Source organism: Eucyclogobius newberryi, unplaced genomic scaffold (genome assembly GCF_026437365.1).
Source record: "Eucyclogobius newberryi isolate DKJ021-1_F unplaced genomic scaffold, fEucNew1.0.hap1 SCAF_58, whole genome shotgun sequence".
In the NCBI taxonomy this organism is placed as follows: Eukaryota; Metazoa; Chordata; class Actinopteri; order Gobiiformes; family Gobiidae; genus Eucyclogobius; species Eucyclogobius newberryi.
Genome location: NW_027316256.1, coordinates 516,405 through 539,083, shown reverse-complemented (window position 1 = coordinate 539,083; position 22,679 = coordinate 516,405). Strand labels below are relative to the sequence as shown.

General features: G+C 41.7%; 1 protein-coding gene across 1 annotated transcript; it reads right to left on the bottom strand.

Annotated features, from left to right (window-relative positions):
- Positions 1-1,011: 1,011 nt before the first annotated feature.
- Positions 1,012-22,389, bottom strand: LOC140346075 (polycystin-1-like; the record flags this gene model as incomplete). Its single annotated transcript, XM_072432325.1, has 14 exons — positions 22,332-22,389; positions 20,798-20,975; positions 19,482-19,648; positions 17,490-17,608; positions 15,723-15,870; positions 14,237-14,505; positions 11,222-11,959; positions 8,562-8,693; positions 7,998-8,170; positions 7,785-7,912; positions 3,716-7,347; positions 2,563-2,712; positions 1,963-2,094; positions 1,012-1,315 (listed from the first exon to the last, which is right to left on the bottom strand). Coding segments are annotated over exons 1-14 (6,328 nt in total), but the record flags the coding sequence as incomplete, so codon positions are not given.
- Positions 22,390-22,679: the final 290 nt, after the last annotated feature.

Genomic DNA, 22,679 nt, shown 5'->3' with positions numbered 1-22,679 from the left:
TATTTTAATTCATAAAACGTGCAAGCTTTACACAGAATCATATTTTGTGCTTTAAATTAGCTTGTGCGTACATTTTACAGCTCTGCCTCTGAAACTTATGGTCAGAGGTCACTCCTGATGATTTTACCGAGATATATTACCTTTTTAACAACTGAAAGCTCCTTCAAATTGGCCAAAAGCTATCTGAAGATTGTCTTTTGTCCTAAGTATCATTACCATCCTCTTAGAGTTAAACTTGACTACATATTGCAGCTTTCCTTAGATTTTGTTAGTCTTTCAGATAGTTCAAATACAGGTTGAAGATTACGGGTGACAAGACTCTCCCTTGTCTCGACCCATGTCTCTATTTTGGCCATTCATAAAAAATAACTTAAATAACTTTTGACATTTGAACAACTTGTACTTTTTGCAGAATTTGCATTGGTATTAGTACTTTTTCCCCAGTGAAATAAATGGGGCATTATGAGTGTCTGCGGAATTTTTTAGGCTTTATTCTTTAGGCTTTATTCTTTAGAATTTTGTGACCAGCCAGTCGAGAGAGAGAGAGGGAGGGGGGGAGGGAGAGAGAGAGGGAGGGGGAGGAGGGAGAGAGAGGGAGGGAGGGAGGGAGGGAGGGAGAGGGAGGGAGGAGGAGAGAGAGAGGGAGGGAGGGAGGGAGGGAGGGAGGGAGAGGGAGGGAGGAGGAGAGAGAGAGGAAGAGAGAGGAGGGAGAGAGAGGGAGAGAGAGGGAGGAAGAGAGAGGGAGGGAGGGAGGGAGAGGGAGGGAGGAGGAGAGAGAGAGGAAGAGAGAGGAGGGAGAGAGAGGGAGGGAGGGAGGGAGGGAGGGAGGGAGAGGGAGAGACGCAGACACTCCAGCAATGGCTTCAGCCATTGCAAATTATCTAGTTAATTTTGAATTGCTATGACAGCTTTCAGTAATTTTCCTCTCTCCAACCCCAAGCATATTTTTTGAAGGACTGCAACAACATTAACCAAAACATTGCACATGTATTAAAAAACAAATATAAATACCTGAGCAGTTAAAAGTGACTACAGTGTCCAGTTCCAGAACGCCCCTCTGAGGTCTCAGCTCACACAGCCCTCCTTGCGGTGTGGAGCCGGGCTGCAGGGTCAGACTGGAGCTGCCCCACTGACTCCGCTGACCCCGCTGACCCCTCTGACCCCTCTGCGACTCCAACACACTCAGGGTGAAGGTGTACGTTTCTGCAGGATCCAGTGCACCTGAACGTACCAGCAGGTTTGGAGAAGAACTTCCAAAAGAGGGGTCACTTAAATCAATGATTCTTCCACTTTGGTCCGTACAAGTCCATTGGTACTATGGAGAAATTAATACAGAAATAAATTCAGAAATACCACAAAATACTATTGACTATGGTTGCATGAATATTATTGCTCTTTTTTTCCTAGTTGAATTTAGTTTGAATTGTTTTATTACAAACAGGTTGTCAAAACATGGTAATGTATGAAAACACACAAGCACTGATCTGATAGAGTTTAACAAGACCAAATGAATGGATTAAAGGCGGTATGGAAGATTTTTCGGCGATTTGAGAACGCAGGCGGAAATGCGCATGCGCACTCCCCCGTGTGGACTGATACAACACACACGTGCGTTTGTTTATTAGCGCAACGGAGCGCATCACATCGCTCGTCTCCCGTAGATTTCTGTCCACTTCTGCGTCAGCTCGAACTGTCTTTCTCCGTCTTCATTTTGCCCCGTACACTGAGGGAACTATATTATGATAGATCCATGCGCTTAGGCACGCGGAAACGTGGGGACGAGCCTGACGCGGCTGCAGGTGAGCGGTAGGTGCGTTTTATGATTGATACGTGGCAGGACTAATGATTTATCCACGCCACGAGGAAATATGATAAAAAATTGGCTGAAAAAAATCGTCCATACCACCTTTAAGTTCATGTTGGAGGATCAACAACTTTATGACAAAATAGTGAGGGCTTTACTTGAGCTTGGTCACTGCACACTTCACACTGTCCGCGGAGTTTTAGAGGTCGTGTGTAGCTGTAAGAGAAGGGCCGGGCAGGGCAAGACATACACTCTACTGTCACTGGAACTGCCGTCTCACTCACCATTACCTTTTTACAGAAGAGAATTGTAAGTTCATTCATCATGCACAAAATGCTTAGAAGGGCATTAACCATAAAAGTACATGCAAAAAAAGGTGCAAAAAGTTGTACATATTTTCAATTTGATCTTAAAGTTAGTCCTGCATTCTGAAGTTTTGTCACTGATAAAAAAATAAATAAATACATACATACATACATGGGAATACCGGATCCCATTACTCAAATTTAATCGTGATTACAATCATTGATCCAATCTACTAAAATCTTGCGGTTATTGATAATAGAAAATCAATCTGTTTAGTTCTGTCTGAATAATAGTGGCTATTGAAATATGCTTCCCAAAACATCATTGCAACTCTCAACATCTGCTACATTTGATATTACAATTGTCTAAAGCATAATTCGATTTTTTTTTCATCTAGAAATTGAAGAAAACATATTGTCACATTGTTGAGTCGTTGTTGTGGACGTACTCACAGTCTGGTTGGCAGAGACAGGTTTCCTCCCGGCCTTGTGTACTGTGAGAGTGATCACAAAAATGGCCCCTGAGTGAAGATTGGTTCTTGGTAAAGTAATTTCACTGCTGTTTCTGACAAAGACTTGTTCAATAAGTCCGTCTGTGGAATTCTGTAAAAAATGATATTCTTAAGTAATACTACAATAAAGGACATGATTATTTGAACATGCTTGTGTACTTTGTGTACGAGCTCCTTTTATCATCAGTGGGCTGCACAACAAGCCAGTTGCAGGATGGTATGTTATGGGAAGAAAGGTTGTGATAAGGATAACAACCCCTAAAGCGCCAAAATACTATTTATGTCAACATGGTTGACAGTGTTGGGAAAGTTCACTTTCTACATGAACTAGTTCAGTTCATAGTTCATAATTCAAATTTTTTAACTAAGTTCACAGCTCCAAAAAATCTTTTTTTCAATATTATGCTATAATGTTTCTAAATTATTTCCACAGCCCAAATACAACCACAGGCAGCAATTATTGTATTAGTTTAATGCTGAAACTATGTGTCAGATTTCATCTTCATATCCAATTTTGAATCCTTCCCCAGGATTTACATTCACATTGAAGGGACAGCCTTCCCCAGAGGCAAAGTTTGTACAGAAATGCACATTGTTCCCATCCTCACCGACCTTATGATAAAACTCACGTAACTGGTTGTAGGGCGACTCCTGCTGCTCTGTTGCTGTCGCATCCGTGCTGCTTTTTGTTTTGATGCGCATGCACAGTGTGGTGCACACGCAAAATCTCTGTCTGCGCTATCGGCCTCAACAACTTTGGAGCTCTCACACTTGCCAGACATAGGCTCTTTTTGGTCAACATAACGGTGTGTTTTTCGCCTGGAAGTTTCTAGAAATCTGACACCTTATTGAACGAAATAAAAAAGAACGAACGTGCCGTTCACAGACACCAGAATGAACGCGTTCATGAACTTTAGTTCAATGAACGCATTCAGGCACAACACTGCTGGTTGACATCACTAATGTACTGATGGATGAACAATAATGTTGAATGTTCAATAATTATAGGTACATAATCAAATATAATCTTTGTCCATTGAATTTGGTCATTTGTGGCAACAGTTAGAAAATCACAAAACAAATAACACAACTACCTTTATATGGACTCTCCAATCATACTCCAATTCATTCTCCATGCCTGGCTCCACATCAGGGTCTCGGGACTGCTTTCCATCCAGGACAAGGGCTTGGTTGCTGGGCCACATCCTTTCAGAGCCCCCCTTGATGACAGCCACCAACGGCGAATGGACCACTCTGACTGTGATATTTTGTTGGACATACATTGGGGTCCCATTTAAGAAAGTGGTGAAGACCAAGTAATACTGGCCCACATCCAAAGAGTGCTTTGGGAGCTGGAGGAATGGTGAGGTTGCATCCACTTTGGTTTGGAAGTTGACTCTTTTCCTGGTCGAATTGAGGTTAGTGCAGGCAAATATCTCCCATAAGTAAGTGGTTTTATAAGTGGAGCAATTGTTAAGCACATTTGCTTCAAAGTAACTAGGTCTCGACTTTAAAATAGTACTTTGACTTTGAATTATCGACACTTGAGGCTCTGAACATTCTATTTTTTGTGCAGCCACAAACACCTGTTGGGAAATCTTGCTAACATTGTTGAACACGATAACTGTAACAACATATTTTCCCGCCTTGTAATATGTATGATTGACTTTTCTTGAGTTTGTTAGCACTGCCATACTTGTGTCTCCAAAATCCCATTGATAATTCAAGTTGCTTCCATTTGCTTCAGCTGTAAATGTAGTCACGTAATCTAGAAAAGCTTTTTCAAAATCACAGCTAAGGTCAACCTCTTTCACTGGCAGTTCAACGTTAGCGTCCTTGGTTAGCTTCTCGCTGCAGGCAGGATTGCTAGCCACCACTGTTATTCTCAAAATGCCACTGTTAGTTGAAGTAAACACAACGTCTTGTCCATATAACGTTTTCTTCTTATATCCTTCCATTTCAAATATCCATGTATAGTTGACTGAGTATGTGTTTTCAATCCTCGCCGTAAAAACAAGTCCTTTTAAAGCTTCTAGAGTCGCCAAAGAGCAGTTTACAAATTGCAATCCTTGAATGCGCTCAATTATGGCAACAATAGTCGATACCTCAGCAATCCCAACCTGGTTCCAAGCCTTTATTGTAACTAAATGTGTACCAATCGCAAGGCTGGATGTGGCAAACGATTCAACAAAATCATAATTCTGATCGACGCCATTGTTTCTGAATGTAATAACGTAACTTACATTTGTTCCACATAAAATAATTGGTATAAAAGTGACTTCCTCATTAACGCAAAGAGAGAATCTGTTAGCATTTAGCGCAAGCCCTTCAATTCCATCTTGAACTGTAAAATTGTCTGCAATCATCTTCCAGCCAAGCCCATTGGAAACATTTAAAGATACAAAATAGATGCCATATTTCTGGAAACTACGAATAAAAATTTGTTCAGAAGCATTAAAATAATTGGAACTGCCATCTTGAATTTTCCATTGCCAATGCAAGTTACTACCCTTCTTTACATGTCCATTAAATGCAACGCTAGTATTTGTTTTAACATAAACTGGTTCCATCATCCCTGCAACTGTAAAACCTACATCTTGAATTTTCTCTTGAACGACAAACATTTTAGAGACATTACTCTGGCTAAGAACATTTTCAACTGAAACGACAATGCTAACAGCAGCTAGCTTCGTAAAACGATGAAGGAGAAATGGAACTTGCATTTGGATTGGAGATTGATCTGAGTAGACATACCAAGAATAATGCAAGTCAGAACCCGCAATTACAGTTACAGAAATATTAACTAGCGCTCCTAATGGAACAAAGTGTTTTTGTTCATCCATGGCAGTTTTTACACGTTCTATTGCGACAACAGTTATATTGCTTGTTGCCTCTCCTAGCTTATTTTCAGCCATCAACTTAATTACTATTTCTCCTGGATTTTCAACCAACAATCGCACAACTCCTGCTTCCACTGTAGTTCTAATATTTTCTCCATACTGCATGGCAAGCCAATGGTAAGTAACGTTAGATCCTTTTCTAACAGAGGCGTTGAAATGTACTTCCTCATGAGTTGGTATGTATTTTAAGTCAGTCAAGCCAGCACAAGCAATCTCAAGCTCTTCAATTCTTTCCAAAACATTAACTGTAATGGCCGCCTCCCTTGTGCCTACCAAATTCTGTGCAACAACTTCAACCTGATACATTCCTGGTTTAGCAAACGTGAACCTAAAGTCGTAAGTTCCCTGTATGGTCGTCGTTGTGCCAACCACAGTCCAGTAATAGTTTGTGCTACTTATGGAACTGCTTATGGCTGTAAATATAGTATCTTCCCCTGTTGCTACATACATTTGTTTTGTATGAATCGATAAATCGCAATCTAGAGGTACAACGCTGACTTGAATGCTTGAAGACACTTGACTGACTGAATTACTTGCGGTTGCAGTGACAATGAATTGACCAGTGGTTGCAAAAACATGTGACACATTTTTGCTAGTTTCTATCAGCGACCCATCTCCAAAGTCCCACTGAACAGTAACATTACTACCATTGCACTCCGTAACCCAGAATTGTGTCTCTGAATTGACTATTAATGCAGAATTTGGGCCATGTTCCACCAAAAATCTCCCTACAGGTTTCTGAACTGTGATGAAAGATTTAGCCACCTGTTTGCTAACGCTATTGCTAACCAAGACAGCTACTTCTTCAATACCCTCCTTATTAAAGACAAAACACTTTTTATTGGATTCTGTTATGGAAGTAACAGCGCTGACCATCCACTGAAACTTCAACCCATCTGGAATATTGGGATTTACCAAGACTTCAAAACAGATTTCTCCCCCAACTGCTAACACATACTTCTTTTGCCTCAAATCTACAGTAGCAATGACGTTTTCAACACACAAACTTGAACTGAATGATACGCTTGTGACCGAACTAACCACGGTAAGGTTTAAGTGAAATAATCCTTGGTTTCTGTATAAATGCGTTGTTGAAGAATTTGCTCTGACTAAATTTAAAGGCGTGCTATCTCCAAATAACCAATGAAAAGTTAACATTGAGATGTTCCCATTCACCAATGCAGTCAGATGGATTTTGTGCCCCGCTATGACACACCCAGTTGGCAAAATCTCATGGATTTCAAGCTTGTAGGCCTGAACAATTATGGAATGATACATTTCACTGACCAAATTGGAGACTGTAACACCAAGGGTATAGTTCCCTGGAGATATGTAGACATGAGAAGTTGAACCATCTCTAAGGTTATCTTGGTGCAGCCCATCACCAAAGTCGAACTTCCAAATGAGGCTTGTCCCAGTTTGAACATCAGCTTTAAAATCCATGGCTGTGTTTATCTCAGTCGGTCCACTGTATCTAATAACTAAGCCAGAAATGATTTCCATAACTTCCACCAACATCCACGAAGTCACAAGCGAAATGCTATTATTGCCAGATACTGTTATATTATAGAGTCCAGGAGATCCAAATGTATGGTTAATTTTGTTGTCTAGGACTGCGCTGGAGCTGTCACCAAAGTCCCACGTGTAGAGAATATTATTCGAATTAGGTTCAATTGAGGCTTTCAGAAGGAAAATCTGATTGACAGCTGGCACCTCTGGGGAGGTAGAAACAAAGATCTTTTGTAACTTATCTCGAACACTAATCTTCTTGGAAACTTCCAACTTTGAATATTGGTTGAAAACTTGAACAGTCACGGTGTAGTCATCTAGAAAGACAGTAAACGATCAGAGTTAACAAGCAAGACGACCCAGTTGCTCGTCATTTTTGTGAACATTATAATAGTAATGACTCTCTGCTTCGCATTGAAGGTATTAAACATATACAACCACTGGCAATAGGTGGTGATAGACTACAAACATTCATTCAAAGAGAAGTTTTCTGGGTTCATAAATAGCCTATGAGCATCCTGGTCTAAATGAGGACTTTGATTATATATCATTTTTGCTCAACAAGGATTTTGTTGTAAGCCCTGATGAAGACCTGTTAAAACATTATTATACACTCATTATACACCACAAAAACTACAAACACTGTATGTGGTATAGCTTGAAATGTATTTAATATCTAAGCACCGTTTTCCAAAATGATATTTCCACGCATATGAATGTGAATATGAAGAAAAATTAAACTATAAGGGCTTACTTGGTTCACTGAAGGTATAGTTCAGAGAGTCCCAGGTGTCCATTACTTTAACCCCATTGTCCACCATCTTCTCACATAAGGCGGAGTGACTGTGGATTATACTGGTGCTGCTGTCATTGAAATCCCACCTAAGTCATTATTTGATGGGTTATTTATTTACGTACTTTTGTGTTTTGGGTAGATATTTTTTAATGTATTTTTGAGAATATGTACCTGAATTTGACTGAAAGGGAAACATCCGCTTTGACTGTCACAGTGAACAGCTGGTTGGAGCCGACAGCCATGATCTCACTGAGAGACAAGACAAGGCCGGAAAATGGCAGCAACTCTTCAGCAGAGAGGACGAAGGACCGGCTTTGTGAGCTGACTGGGTTGGATGCTATCACCTTGTAAAAACAAAACAGTAAAAGAAATATTGAAACATATTGTAATCTAATATCCTAAGGGCAACTACAAGAAACAAAGACTTTCTGATATTGAGATTCTCTTGACAACTGAAACCATCCCGACAAATGTTCATTTCTAGCCTTTTGCAGAATACGTATATCCATTAACAAATATATTTTTCCTACCTATGTATTCTGATATCAAATTGCCCTAGGGTATCCTAACAAATATATTGTATGTGAGTGTAAAAGTGCATACATTTACCAAACATATAATCTTTTTTTTGAGTAAAACGTACATATTTTAAAACAGGAGAAAAAGAGGAAGGACAATTTGTATCTCAATAGCAACAGCATTTGTTATACTTGTCAAGCACAACCATAACCTTACTTTGAGTTGGTATTGAGCTACTTTTTTCAGAACGACATTATAAGTGGCTCCTTCATGCGCTGTGCTGACGAGGTTGTCCATCATCCAAATGAACGTTACCAAGGTCCCACTGTCAGCTTTGGCTGCAAATGTCTGCAATTAAGTTCACATGCGAGAACAATGATTACATATGCTAATTAGTTAGTCCAAAGAGACACTGCATAAAATGTGTGATACAATTATTTTGAAGTAAAGTTCTAGTTATTATTTGACGTGGCATCCATTTTTGCGTTTTCATTTCTCTTTCTCCAAATTTCAACAAACATGTTCTAGAAAGGATTAATTTCTTTGCATTTTCAACAAAAAACACAAAAATGTCACAAAGCGCTCGCCTGCTTTCAAACACTCACTATCGTACTCCTCCACACATGCACGTCCCATGCATACTAATTAGTAGTAGGAAAATTGAACATTAACAACATGATTGTAAACAGGCAAAGCCCGAGCGAAAGTGCGCACTAAATGAGCACTTTACATGGGGATGACGACCCCATGTTAAGTGTTCTTTTGCGCCTACGAATATGTTCCCAAACTCATGCACGTTCCGTGCATATAAGCATGTAATGCAAAAATTGAACATTATTATTGTATAGAGGGCCAATAAGAGGGTGCATCAAAAGTTATCACATTTTTCATTCCATTGATACGGTCTCTGTGCGAGGCTGTGTACTTTCCCCCCTGCTCTTCTCCCTGGACACAAACTGCTCCACCTCCAGCCATGACTCCGTAAAACTGATCAAGTTAGTGGACATCTCAGACGGAGACGAGTCTGTCTTCAGGAGGGAGGTGGACCGGCTGGTGTCCTGGTGCAGCAGTAACAACCTGGAGTACAATGCCCAGAAAACAGTGGAGATGATCGTGGACTTCAGGAAAGTCACAGCCCCCCTCACTAGCACAGACTCCCTCATCTCCACCGTGGACTCTCTCCGCTTCCTCGGCACCACCATCACCCAGGACCTCAAGTGGGAGCCCACCATCAGCTCCCTCATCAAGAAGGCTGTAGCGGGGCTCTCTTTCAAAAATAGGCCAAGTCGAATTTAAAGTTCTCAGGTGGATTTATTGCGCCAAAAACCAAAGTGCAAAAATAGTGAAAACAATGCAAAAATATTTACAGTGAGGAAAAAATTTCCAAAAATACATATATTTACAGAGTTCAAACGAGGAGTTATACTTTAACTCGCGTCACGTCTCCTTTAACTCTCTGAGACTCTCTCAGCACACTGTAACCTGCTCTGTTGTCGGTGACAGACCCCCCCAGCCAAGAGCGGCTCTCCTTTATTCCCCACTTGCCCCTCCCACTGAGCAAAATATATGGATTAATAAATCCCCCAATAAATTTATAGCAAGCATCGGGGAATGAATGAGTGTGATTGACACACTTCTAAAAATCGTGCCTCTCTACATTGTCTATTATATCTCCTTTTTCTCAAATGAAAAATAAAAATGGTGCGTCAGCGCCCCCAAATGTACAAAAAAATGCATAGAGAGATAGGAAATGGCCCAAAAAATCTGATTGTAGAATCAAGAAATTTGGCACAGAGGTAGATGGCGACATGTAAAAAATAGTAGAACGTCAACGCCGTCCGTCCAACCAAATGCCGGCCACATTGGATCAAAATTAGCTAAGCAGAACTCGGGAGTTTTTCCAAATGTCGTACTTTTATGAATTCCTCCTAGGGCTGAACATTGTGAAAATGGTGTTGGGGTGTGGGGCATGCAAAGTTATTATTATTTTTTATTTACAGGCTCTGTGCGGCGAAGCCGCAAAATTAAGCTAGAATTTCAAAAAAATCCCAAATTTTAAATATGCTGCTGTTTGTGCAAACAAAGTCTGAATTGCGTTAAAATTTGATTCAGTTGTTAAACCCTTCGCCCTAAACCTACATGAAGTGAAACAAATTAATTTGACGCGATAGCACCTTCTACAGAGTGAAATTTAATTTTACATAGGGAGTAAAATTCCATTTTGGCATCCCGATCAAAAAAGTCAATGGGTTTGTTACGGTGTAGCCGTAGTAATGACAGTAATGCTAACACTTGAACACTGAAATTTGATGAAAGTCATCTTCAGGAGTGGGCCATCAAAAGTAATCAACTTTTTTGTTCAAAGTTTCGCTGCACATTTTGGCAAGAATTTCAAAACGAATTGCCTTTTTAATGGGGACCACAAAATGTAGTTCTTCCATAATTTATAAAATTGTGCCAAAAATCCTATATTGGCATGCCAATAAAAAAGTCAAAGACACCCATGTCATATTTGTTACAGCGTAGCCATTGATATGACAGAAACCTCCTATGTTATTCCAATGAGAAAATTGCCAAATCTCTGAAATTTGAAAATGCTTATACTTTATACTTTTACGAACTCCCTCTAGGGCGTTAGCCCAATTAACCTAAAATTTTGTGAGACTCATCTTCAGGATTGGGCCATCAAAAGTTATCCAAACTTTTCCCTTTATTTGTAAAGCAAAGGGGGGATTCAGCAGTAGACGGAAAATTGCGGCGCGTTAGCGAGGCGGCGGCGGCGTGGCGAGGGCAGATCATTGCCGCTTTTTTATACATTCAATTTTTTAGTCATTGTCATGATGTAATAACTGTATTTTCAAATGTAGATAAATTACCTGTGCTGTCTCCACAATGATCCGCTTGCATCCATGCGGTTCAACACTCAGTCCAGCCACCGTTTCATACCCGAACACCTTCACTTCCAAAATGTCTGAGGTCTTTGAAAACACCACAGTAACACTGAGAGTCTGTTCCCCCACTGAATGCACCAGTAAAACTGCAGAAGAAAACCAAGCGTCTTTGGATTCAACGCAATATGGCAATGTTTGCGCTACTTCTTTGGGACAGTATTGTAAGAAATGAAAATCAGATTCCAGCACTGGACCAGACCATAAACTTCTAGCGTTATCTCCAAACTTGACTTTCACCACAGCAAGAATCGGGATGTTAATTTGAACGTGAATTTTGTTGTTTGGATCGGGCTCTGGGTAGATAAAGGCTAATCCAAATTTGCGCTGAACAGGGTTGGCAATATCAGAGACTGTTGTTGTCTCGGTATTGCTGAAGAAATGGCCAAATTCGGTTCCGTGGTGAAGCGTGTCCACATAGGTTATCTTGAGGTCGCAAATAACCTCGTCGACCCACTGAGCTCCATGGGGCAGCGACGTGAGGCCGCCTTCAAACCAGCCACCCCAGTCCGGCCCGCTGAGAGACAAGTAGCTTTGGCGCCAGGGGGAGTCATCCGGAGATGATACAGGGGAACGGCAACGGAGGAATGATCCGGAAGGGCGGGTGTGTTGAATTGCCACAACGTCATCCGGGAACACCATGATGGGTTTGGAGGGAAGAAGCAACTGTGGAAGGATCATTTTAAAAAGTTAAATAATTCAAGATACAATCATAGCAAACAGGAAAGCCTTTTTTGGACACATAATGCATTAAGATATGTTTTTACATCAAGAATCAGTTCACCATCTCCTTGTTTCCATGGAGCTGCTATTGCTTTAGTATGGCTTTAAGGTCATGTGTGTAGAGGGGCAAGCTCACTCACAGACAGAATGCAGGTTTTTTCAAGATGTTTCTAAGCAATAAAAATATGGGTAAAATATGTTTAATGCTACATTGTGGAGCATTCCAGGCAAAGCAATACAGTGAACACTCCACGGAAACAGGTAGGTCTATACACTAGGTCTGAAGTGCACTATGAGATTTATTACTCAACGATCTCCTCACCTCTGCAGACTCCGGGGCCCTCAACATCCTGTTACTACTAGACCTCAGCGCAGCCTTTGACACTATAAACCATTCCATCCTCCTACAAAGGCTGCGCCAACTGGGTGTTGAGGGCTCTGCACTTGACTGGCTCACATCCTACCTCACCAACAGGCAAGAGTTCATTTCCCTCTCCGGTCACTCATCCACCCTCTCCCCAGTAACGCAGGGGGTCCCCCAGGGCTCAGTCCTCGGCCCCCTCCTCTTCATCTGCTACATCTTCCCCCTTGGTCACATCCTCCGCCAACTCAACCTGGACTTTCACTGCTACGCTGACGACACCCAGATATACCTCACCACCAAACCCACCCAAAACCCTCCCCTCAGCCACATCGAAACCTGCATCTCTACAATAAAATCATGGCTCACTCTCAACTTCCTCAAACTGAACAGTGACAAAATAGAGCTCCTCCTCATTGGCACCAAATCCACTCTCAATAAAACTGGTCCCTTTTCACTCAGCATCGACACCTCGACCATCACCCCCTCTACCCTGGTACGCAATCTCGGTGTCATCATGGACCCCACCCTCTCCGTCACTCCCCATGTCAGCCACATTGTCAAGACCTCATACTTCCACCTCCGCCGCATCGCCAAAATCCGACACTGCCTCACCCTCCCCGCTGCTGAATCCCTCATCCATGCCTTCATCTCCTCCAGCCTTGACTACTGCAACTCCCTCCTCACTGGCATCTCCTCCCATTCCTTCCATAGACTCCAAATGGTCCAAAACTCCGCTGCCCGCCTCCTCACCCACACCCGCCTCCTCACCCACACCCGGTCCCGTGATCACATCACTCCCGTTCTCCGCTCTCTCCACTGGCTCCCCATCAAGCAGCGCATAAACTTTAAAATACTCCTCCTCACCTTCAAAGCTCTTCACCACCTTGCCCCCCCCCCTACCTGTCTGACCTCCTCATCCCCCACCGCCCCACCCGAGCTCTCCGATCCTCCTCCTCTCTCACCCTGACTGCACCAACATCCCGACTCAAAAGTTTTGGCGACAGAGCTTTCTCCCGAACAGCACCCCGACTCTGGAACTCCCTCCCCCAACCTGTCCGCCACTCTCCCTCACTCACAACATTCAAATCCCGCCTAAAAACATACCTCTTCACCCAAGCCTATGACCTCCCCTACCCCTAGCCTCCTCTACCCCATTGCCTACTCTTCTACCCCCTGTTACATCCCCATCTTTTTCTCTCTACTTCTTCTGTCTTGTTCATTTTATCTGTATATTAATGTGTTCTGTACGTGTTGTCCCCCCTGTCTGTAAATACCCCCCCCTTTTTTATTATGTTCAGCGTCTTTGGGTCACTGAAAAGCACTATATAAATAAAAGTTATTATTATTATTATTATTACACTTTTTCTCAAAGGTCCTTCTTATTGACATTAGTTACTGAAGTTCATGCATTATTGTTTTCTAGTATCAAGTGTCTCTATTGCCACGTTTCGACTGGACTGATTCGCCACGGGAGCATTTGGAATGCATTTCCATGCAAAATTGGTTTCTCTTTACAACAAGTGCTGTTTGCCATCTTATTTTCACCCGAGTCAGCATGCTCTCTTGTCCTATCATCTCGCTCTGATCTGTAGCCACCCCTGTAGCTCCTCCTTAGCTAAATCAGACATTGGATGGGTCTTATGGGTCACTTCCTTGCCTCTCATTTTCTCCTCAAAACCTCAATTCTACAGCTGTCAATAAACAAATATGGCATATTAAGTAGTTTTGCCTCACAGTGGGGAGTTTGTATTGTTATAAAAGAACAGCAGGAAAGCATCAGGGATCTTGAACACAACACATATTCTTGTTAAACAATGTGAATGTGGATCCAGTGAAAACATGCCTTGTGTACTTACACTGAGAGCAGTTGGATCAGAGCTGGGGCTTATTGTCAGGGCGAGGTCTGCAGCCAGGTGGAAGAGGGGTGTACCTGCAGAAGGGTGTCTGGGTGGCAGAGTGAACCCTCGTGTTTGTACTTTCGGGTCATACGGGCTGCAGGGCCGGGCGCTGGCTATGCACATCTCCAGCAGGGGGCACCAATGCAGAGCCAGGCCGCATCCACCAGTGGTGTTACACAGAGGCACAGCAGAGCAGGCACTAAAGGGGTTCATGAGAGACATGCAACCTGCAGACACAAAATTATGATAGGAGTAATACATTATTATTGCTAGAGTTGACAGAGCACAAATATATATTCCAAAATATAAATGTATGTTTTTTTCCTATCACAAAAAGATTTCAGCTGTACAGATGGTTCCATAGCAATACAAAAATATATAACTATGTAACGCTGCGATGAACTACGGTAAAACTAATGCAGGAGTAAAGTTGTGTTCAAATTGGTTCACTTTGGATTGGTACGATCCAAAAGAGTCTCCACTATCTTAAGACAACCGCAATGGCCCATTTAAACAATCCAAAGTGGCCTAGCTCGCTTTGACTCCTTAAATGCTTTAGGCCAAAACAAGAAAAAGCATATGTAACAGAACATATTATTTTTTCACCAAACGCTGACTTGATCTTGTGTTAGCCATCATATCTTAATTATGTGCCGGTATACATTGAGCCCACGTGCTTAGCGAAACAAAGCTGGCGCACGTTAGCATCAGCTATTTCCTTTTTATCGACAATGTCAAGACGCAAATTATTATATTTCGAGTGCATAATGCATCTAACATTAACCAAACCCAATGCATTACATAAAGTAAGTTTCACATGTGGGATAGAGCTGCAAAGAAGGGAAATAAATGCAGAAAAATAGCCGAAGAAAAAATGGAAAATGTTTGCTGTTTACTCAAGCTTCAGCCACGTCTCACAGCAACATAAAACTTGGAATTACTAAATGTTTTTTTGTGAATTGCTGATTTCAGTCTCATGATTATAAAGTAGATACAATTTATACATTATTATAAAGAAAATGCTTGGGTGATGTCAGTAGAAGACCACTGCTCTACAAGGTGGAGCTCGGACCTGAACATGGTGACCCACTCCGCCATTAAAAGAACCGTTGCAAAGCAATTCTAGATTGTATTAGATTTATCCTTAATTGTCCCCATTGGAAAATGTGTCCTTTACCCAGCTTTCAGTGCGCTTGGGAAGCCAGTCCAGACATGACTATACATGAATCAATCAGAAATACAACTTAAGAGTGATGAGGGAAAACCAGACTAACCTTCAAAGTTATTAAAGGCTCCTACATGTCGATATAACATGTTTCCTTTATATTTAATTTAATATGATGACCCCTTTAATTTCCGAGCCAATAAAAATCAAACAGACAACGAAACAAGTCATTATAGCCCAGGGGCACATTGAGAAACGTGACCAGTCTGGTGGCCATACCTGGTGGTACGAGGTGGTGGTCGGGGCTGCAGTAGGGCCGCAGGATCTGGACACGTGCCTGTGTGACCTCTGCACTGGGCTCTACCACCAAATCCATGGAGGACAGCTGACCAGCATGACTGAACCACAGGCCAGGGAAAATCTGCATCTGGGCGAGAATCAATGTGCAGAAAACAATATTTAGATGAATTAAGTCCCAAATACACTATGGACAGGTAACATTGTAGAATTGTATAATTTTACATTGTACATTTAAATAGAGGACATGGGCCTGTATTAGCTCCATGGGCAAATGACAGCAACTGAAAGAAATGATCAAACAAAAAATCCACATACGTCAAACCTGATTTTTTTATTATTTTTTGTCAGACTTTGTGCCTCTGTACAAATAATGTCACTAGTTTTGAGTACTCTAAAGTGAGAACATTGTTTTATATTACTATTTGTGCAGACAGAAGACATTACACTTCTTGCATATCTTTTTTCAGGCGAATAGGTTCAGTAATTACAGAGATGAACCCGAAACCAATGTCTTTGAAAACTGCGGTCTTGATGCCGCAGGACTGAGTAATTACCGGCCCATTTGGCCCAAAGAAACAAAGAGAAAGTGTTAGCGGTCACCTCCAGAGTCTCGCTCTAAACCCTACAAACCAAGTTAGAAATCTGGGGTTAATAATGGACTCAGACTTGAACTTTAACAGCCACATCAAATTGCCCTGTGTATGAATTATGCTCTACAAATAAACTTGCCTTGTCTTGCCTAATCAGGACAAAACATCTGACAATTAAGGTGAGATGAGAAGGAACAAATCTTATACAGGCCGTTACAGTTGTCTGATCTACTGGAGTCTCACCAAATCTGGTTTAGTCACTATATTTTTAATTTTGCCCATGTTTTTTAGATCGTAAAAAGCTGCTGATGTTATTGATTTGACGTGGCTGTTACATATATATATGTTGCAGTCCTGTAGGTGGCGCTAGAGCAATCATAATGGTTGAGACATACTTGTAATCAGTGTAAGGAGATGTACAAATTACTGGCCAGTAGTTAAAAATACACAATATCTGTAATTCACTATTTTTCATGGCGTTCTGAGAAGAATATTACCCCTACGTTTCAGACAAATAAGACAGTATTGACTTTTCACATAATAGGAAGGGGGCGCTATAGAGTCATTTGGTTGTATGGTTATCAATTATTCACAATCAAGCCATAAAAACGCATTAGTGACTGAAATTTGAGCTCAGTAGGTCAATGCATTTGGGCGTGATGAAAAAACAGGAAATTACGGTGTTTTTCGATGGTGTGCCACGCGGAGACCGTGAGCAGTTAAGACAAACATTGGCTGATTATTACATTTCGATGTCTCTAGATGCGAAAAAAGTCCAAATGGCGTTAAAATTTTGATCCAACATGGCTGACGTCCTGTGCGTCATAATGCGATTCTCCCTGTTCGTCTTTTACTCGTCTTGTGGAGCTCGATCACTGTTCCAAATTTCAAGAACCTACAAGAACCTAGGCCAAATTGACATGCCTGATTTTGTATCTATATTTTTTTCTAGGCGGCGCTGTTGAATCAGGTCGCGTCGGTCAATCTTGCGAGCTGAATTTTCAAAAAAAAAAATGCCGAGCCGATTGCATCTATCCTCCAACGTGGGACTTTTCGTCGACATTCAGGGGGTCAAAAATGTGAAGAAACCGAAGAAGAACAATGGCTCTTGTCATTTCACGGCTCGAGCCAATAACCCTAATCCCATTTTACAAACCTCCACAGTCTTTTGCGCCACTTCTGCTGGCCTGGGGAGCAGCGGGACTTGTGTTTGGACGTAGACTCCACTCATGAGGACCAGGCCACTCAGGAAGCTGTCTGCAGACGGCAACACATCTGCACGCCAGAAATGAAGGACACACATATTCATGGGTTTCAATTTACAGGTGACATCTTGAGGTCTTTTCATGGCTCATTCGGTTAGGGCAACGCCGATCATTTTACATCATTCTGAAACCCATGGATAAGCAAACTAAAAAAGATTGTTGATATAAAATATTCGCTGTTCAGTTTAAAAATGCAGTCAACAACAACAAAAACTGGAGAAAGCAAAGCAAAACGTCAGCTTCCAAATTAAGTAGCGTTAAGAATAGGTGGGAGTCACATGACTTGACTCTGTAGTGGAAAAATTGGCCATGTCATGTCAAACCTACCTATGCTGTTTTTCTGTGTGCAGATGATAAATGTGAATATAAGAATAAGTGTTACTGATAAATGTGGTCCATACTCTGTATCGTGGAGTCTTGCGTTAGGACATGGATTGAGGCTCAGGTCACCTCCAAAATGAGAAGCTCGAATCCTCGCATCCGTGATGATTGTTTTATCTCTTTTGGAGCTGATTTGATTATGATGATGTGCGTACGTGTCAATGTTTGTCACTACCTTTAAAAGCATGTGTATTGTAATTGTTCTATTCTATTCTATTGTTAGGAACAGAAATATAAACCCACAGCTTTAGCTACGCTGCCCTAGGAGTAACTATGCTGGGGGAAGTATGACAGCTTGAGCACTATCCTCTTCTTCTGACTACTTATTCTATCAAACAATATTTATTTTTTAATTCCACTTGCAAACTGTTCACCGCCTTCTTTCTCTCACTCCTGAGGACCTGTGGACCCAGATGCCCCTCTCCTGGTGAAGTGGTCCCTGCCCCGTGTGGACGGTCCCTCATCTGCCTGAAGAGTGGGTCCAGCTCGACTCAGTCGGTCCCTCATCTGCCTGAAGAGTGGGTCCAGCTCCAGTCTCCCTCGTGTCCGTCTGTGAGAGTCTGATCTCTCCTTCACTGGAACTCCTCCAGGTTTCTACGCTTTTTCCCCAAAGAGGTTATTTTTGTAGTTTTTCCTGGCCGAGAAGGAGAGTCTAAGGACAGAGGACCCTGGGACATTGTCCATCGCCACCACAGACATTGTCTGACTCCATCGCCACCACAGACATTGTTGATTCGGCCTCAGAGGCGACTGTTGTTGTGATTTTGGGCCTTACAAAAATAAATTGATTTGATTTGATTTGATTCTGGGGGTTGGGAGAGATTCCTCTGTCAGGGAAAGAGAATTTATCCACTGTGCACGTGAATAAATCTCCACCTTTTGAGAGAGACAAACTCTGTTTCTGCTTCAACTTTCCTTGGTCATTGTTTGTAGAAATTCCACAACAACTCGAGTCAGACTCAAGTAGCAATTTTCATGACTTAAGACTTACTTGACTAATGGACCACAAAGACTTGTCCTTTGTGACTTCAGACTTGACTTTGACTTGAGCCTAATGACTTGGAATGACTTAGGTTTTACAGGCTAATTATATTTCACAAACACTTCAGCGGAGGGCGGGGTGACTGTGCAAGTCTTTCTCTATGAATATGAGTCTGATTGTAATAAAACACAGCGTTTTGAAGTTTAAAATATAGAGAACTCGTCTTCTTCTACAGTGTCAAACTCTTGATCTTCCTGCTAGATTGCCCCCCGGCAGCCGTTAGCCAGTCAAATCTATCATTTAGACGCACCGTTGAATCAGCTGCAGGGCTCAAAGAGAGGGGAAAAAAGTCAGTAAAAGTACAGTACATTGTTTTGGCAAATGCATCACTATGGACATTTGGCACACCAACAATAGAAATGCCGGATTTCAATGGTAACAGCAGTTTTTAACGTTCCATTCCAAGCTCTATACAGATCCAATAATCAGTTATGTATGAACACATTCCGGTCAGTCTCACCTGTCAGGGTTTTCTCACAGAAGAAGCGGTATTGTCCTTCACATGCAGACTTCCTGTTTTGTCCCAGTATTCCCAGAGTTAGCTGCCCACACATTCCCTCTGTGTCTCTTCTGTCCTGAGTCAGACCACTTTGTGTGCTCTGGACCCAAATCCACTCGCCGTCCCCTCTGTGCATGAAAGAAAAGACACATCCAATTATAGAAGAAATAAAAACATATTATCCCGTCGGCAATGATCTCAAAACATCATCACAGATTTACTTCACCTTAGTTGCCTCTTCACTATGAATTTAAGTCTTTGTTTATGCTTTATTAAAGGTGCCATATCTTGCTATTTTCCCCATTTTGTAGTCTAAGGGTATATTTGATAATAATAAGTGTTGTGCAACACCCATAAAATAATAGTGTTCCATATCTAGGACCCGCTCACAAACCTGGAAATGCAGACGGCTTGTTTGAGACTTGCCCCCACCCTTGCGAAGAGAAATCTGCCCAACCCGTGACGTAGTCTCAGCGTGGAGATGATGGAGGTGTAACCCGATAATATAATAGTTCCATGGTGTAAACAGAGGCCGTGGCGTGCACCGGAACACAGCGCATGAAACAGTGGCACATGTCAGCGGTGGCAAAAGAAGTAGCTTTTGAAGCTAACAGTGCCTAAATAGCCACAGTTCCTCTGTTGGGGTGAGTTACGCACAGGTAGCCCTCCTCATCCGAGGAGGAGAATAGAGACTGTTCTATAGCTGAAGACTGCAGGAATCAATCATAAAACCACTTTGGGCACATTCATTCACCAATAGCACTGTAAGAATGTTAAAAGCTCTGAAAAGCTTGCAAAATCATGCAAGATTTTGCAAGATATGGGACCTTTAAAAGTGTATTATATATTTTTGGTGGAGCGTCCGCCACCTGCTTGTCAATTAAACATTTCTACTTTGCAGTTACTGAGCAAAGTGCTCAAAAATACCTTGTATTCTAACTGTGAGCGGGCTCGCCTCTCCACAGATCTGATCAGTAAGCATCTAGTGACAATAAACCATCTCTTTTACATATGTTACATGTACTGTAATCATAAATAAACATATTAATGACTTCAATATGAGCACTGGCTTCACCATTCATTTGTATGTGACGGGACTTGGATTTGAAGTCTGGTTAGCATAAGCCAAGTGTAAGAATATTGGAACAAAGGATAAAACTACACAGAAAATGATCATTTGCTCTGCTGTGCTTTGTGAGAGTTTTTGAGTTTATCTGTATTGAATAACTCAACAAGCCTCCAAACAAAGTGACAGTAACACCTTTGCGGTAACGTACACTGGAAACGATTGGCGGATGAAGCTCTGTGGTTGGATGCTGTTAGCGTTAGCCACATCTCCTCCATGCAGTCTGCACGACTCCAGAGCCTGGGACCAGGAAGCAGCCTGCTGTGAAAGCCAGAGGCAGCGCTGTGTGGACAGGTGGATCTGGGCCCCTATGGGACAGGGTGGGCCCGCTGCAACCAAACAACACCCTCTTAGCATATGTGAAAACACAGGGAGAAACATGCAAACTCCACACAGAAAGGACCGGTCTGAGGCGGGAATTCAGTTAATAATTGGTTTACTTTCAGTCACAGTCACATATTTAGTTTAAACTTTGCATCATGATGTCAATAGATTGTATAAATACATCTGTGATATACTGTATACCTCAGACTGTCTTGTCAGTTCAGTTATAAAGCCCAAGGATGAACCCGTCTGCAGCTTTTGTTACAATGGAAGACGACACCTTCTTGCAGAAAATCTTAGTTTTTCTATATATAACAAAAAAGTCCTGTGGTGTGATTTTTACACAAGGAACAATTACCGCCTAATCTTTTATCAGCCGTGGTTCTGACATTTATACAAGAAATTACTTTGTACAAAAGAATTTTAAAATGCGACTTATGTAGAAAGTGCTCATACATGATTAGCATTGGTGATTAGCATACAGGTCAAACATAATGGACTCTAAGAAATCTTCATACAAGGGAAACATGACTTGTTAGTGTCAGAAACGTTCTGCTTTTAGTGTCTACTTTGTCAGTTAACAGTCGGTGTAAAGTCATGAAAAGCACTAACATTTGTGAACCAATTGAACCGGTTAGCATAAAGATACTTAAATGTAATCTAAAGTGTTTCCTGCAGTGTGACATACATGTTAAAAGACCACTACACAAAAACAGAAGGAGCTCATATGCTCCAGGACAAGCTCTGGGTTTCAGTTTTTAAAGCAGAACTAAGTAACATTTTATAATTTAAAAAACATATTTTTTAATTGTGTGATGGTTAAATATGTATTTTTGGGGTGTTTGAGGTGTCGTCGGCCCCTGCTGTCTCTGGGAGGAGAACTAGCCTTGCAACATTAGTCGTCTCGAAGACAACTCAGCGGAGAAACCCTGGCTCTTCTTTTATGTTTTTGTATGTTAATATATTGTGTTATTATGATAGATCAATAAAAAAATATTAATAATAACTTTTTAACGCCTATTTACTGATCATTTCTTGTCACCAGAGAGCTGCATGGGGAGCTCTTTTACCAGTTACGTCTTCTGCTTTAATAATAATAATTATACATATCTTTTTTTAAAATCCTATTGTTCTAAAAAAATAAACTTTGAAAGACAAATTTGAAGTGTTAAAACGTCAACTTTAAAGAGCTACACACAAAATGATACAACGCTCGTGAAAAGCCTTCCTTAATCTTATGTAGAACTGTTTTGTTTTTTGTACAAAGCTGTGTCACACCCAGAACATCAAGACATATTTGACACTCAAAGCTGGGACAGTAAACACAGGAAGACACCAAACATGGAGAAAACTACACTCACCGTAAACCACTGTAGTCCAAACGACACACAGCATCACCAGTATCTCCAGCACGGCCATCCTACCTTCTACCTCCACCTAAAACATGCTCCGGCTCCTCACAAGCTCAAAGTAGATGGAGCTCTGAGCTGAGAGGAGGCTTGGTAGGCTGGACCCTCCCCTGGTCTTTCAGCTTGACTTATGGTGCCATTTAAAAGGCCAGTTCTTTGTGTTGGTCGGGAGTGTGGGAGAATCCTTCAGAGTATCTGGGCAACAGTGGCGGACAAAAGGGAGCAGCGGCCAGCATTTACATGTCGCAAAAAGTGAACAAAAGGGGACAAGTATAAGAGCGAAAGAGAGGAAAATCATGA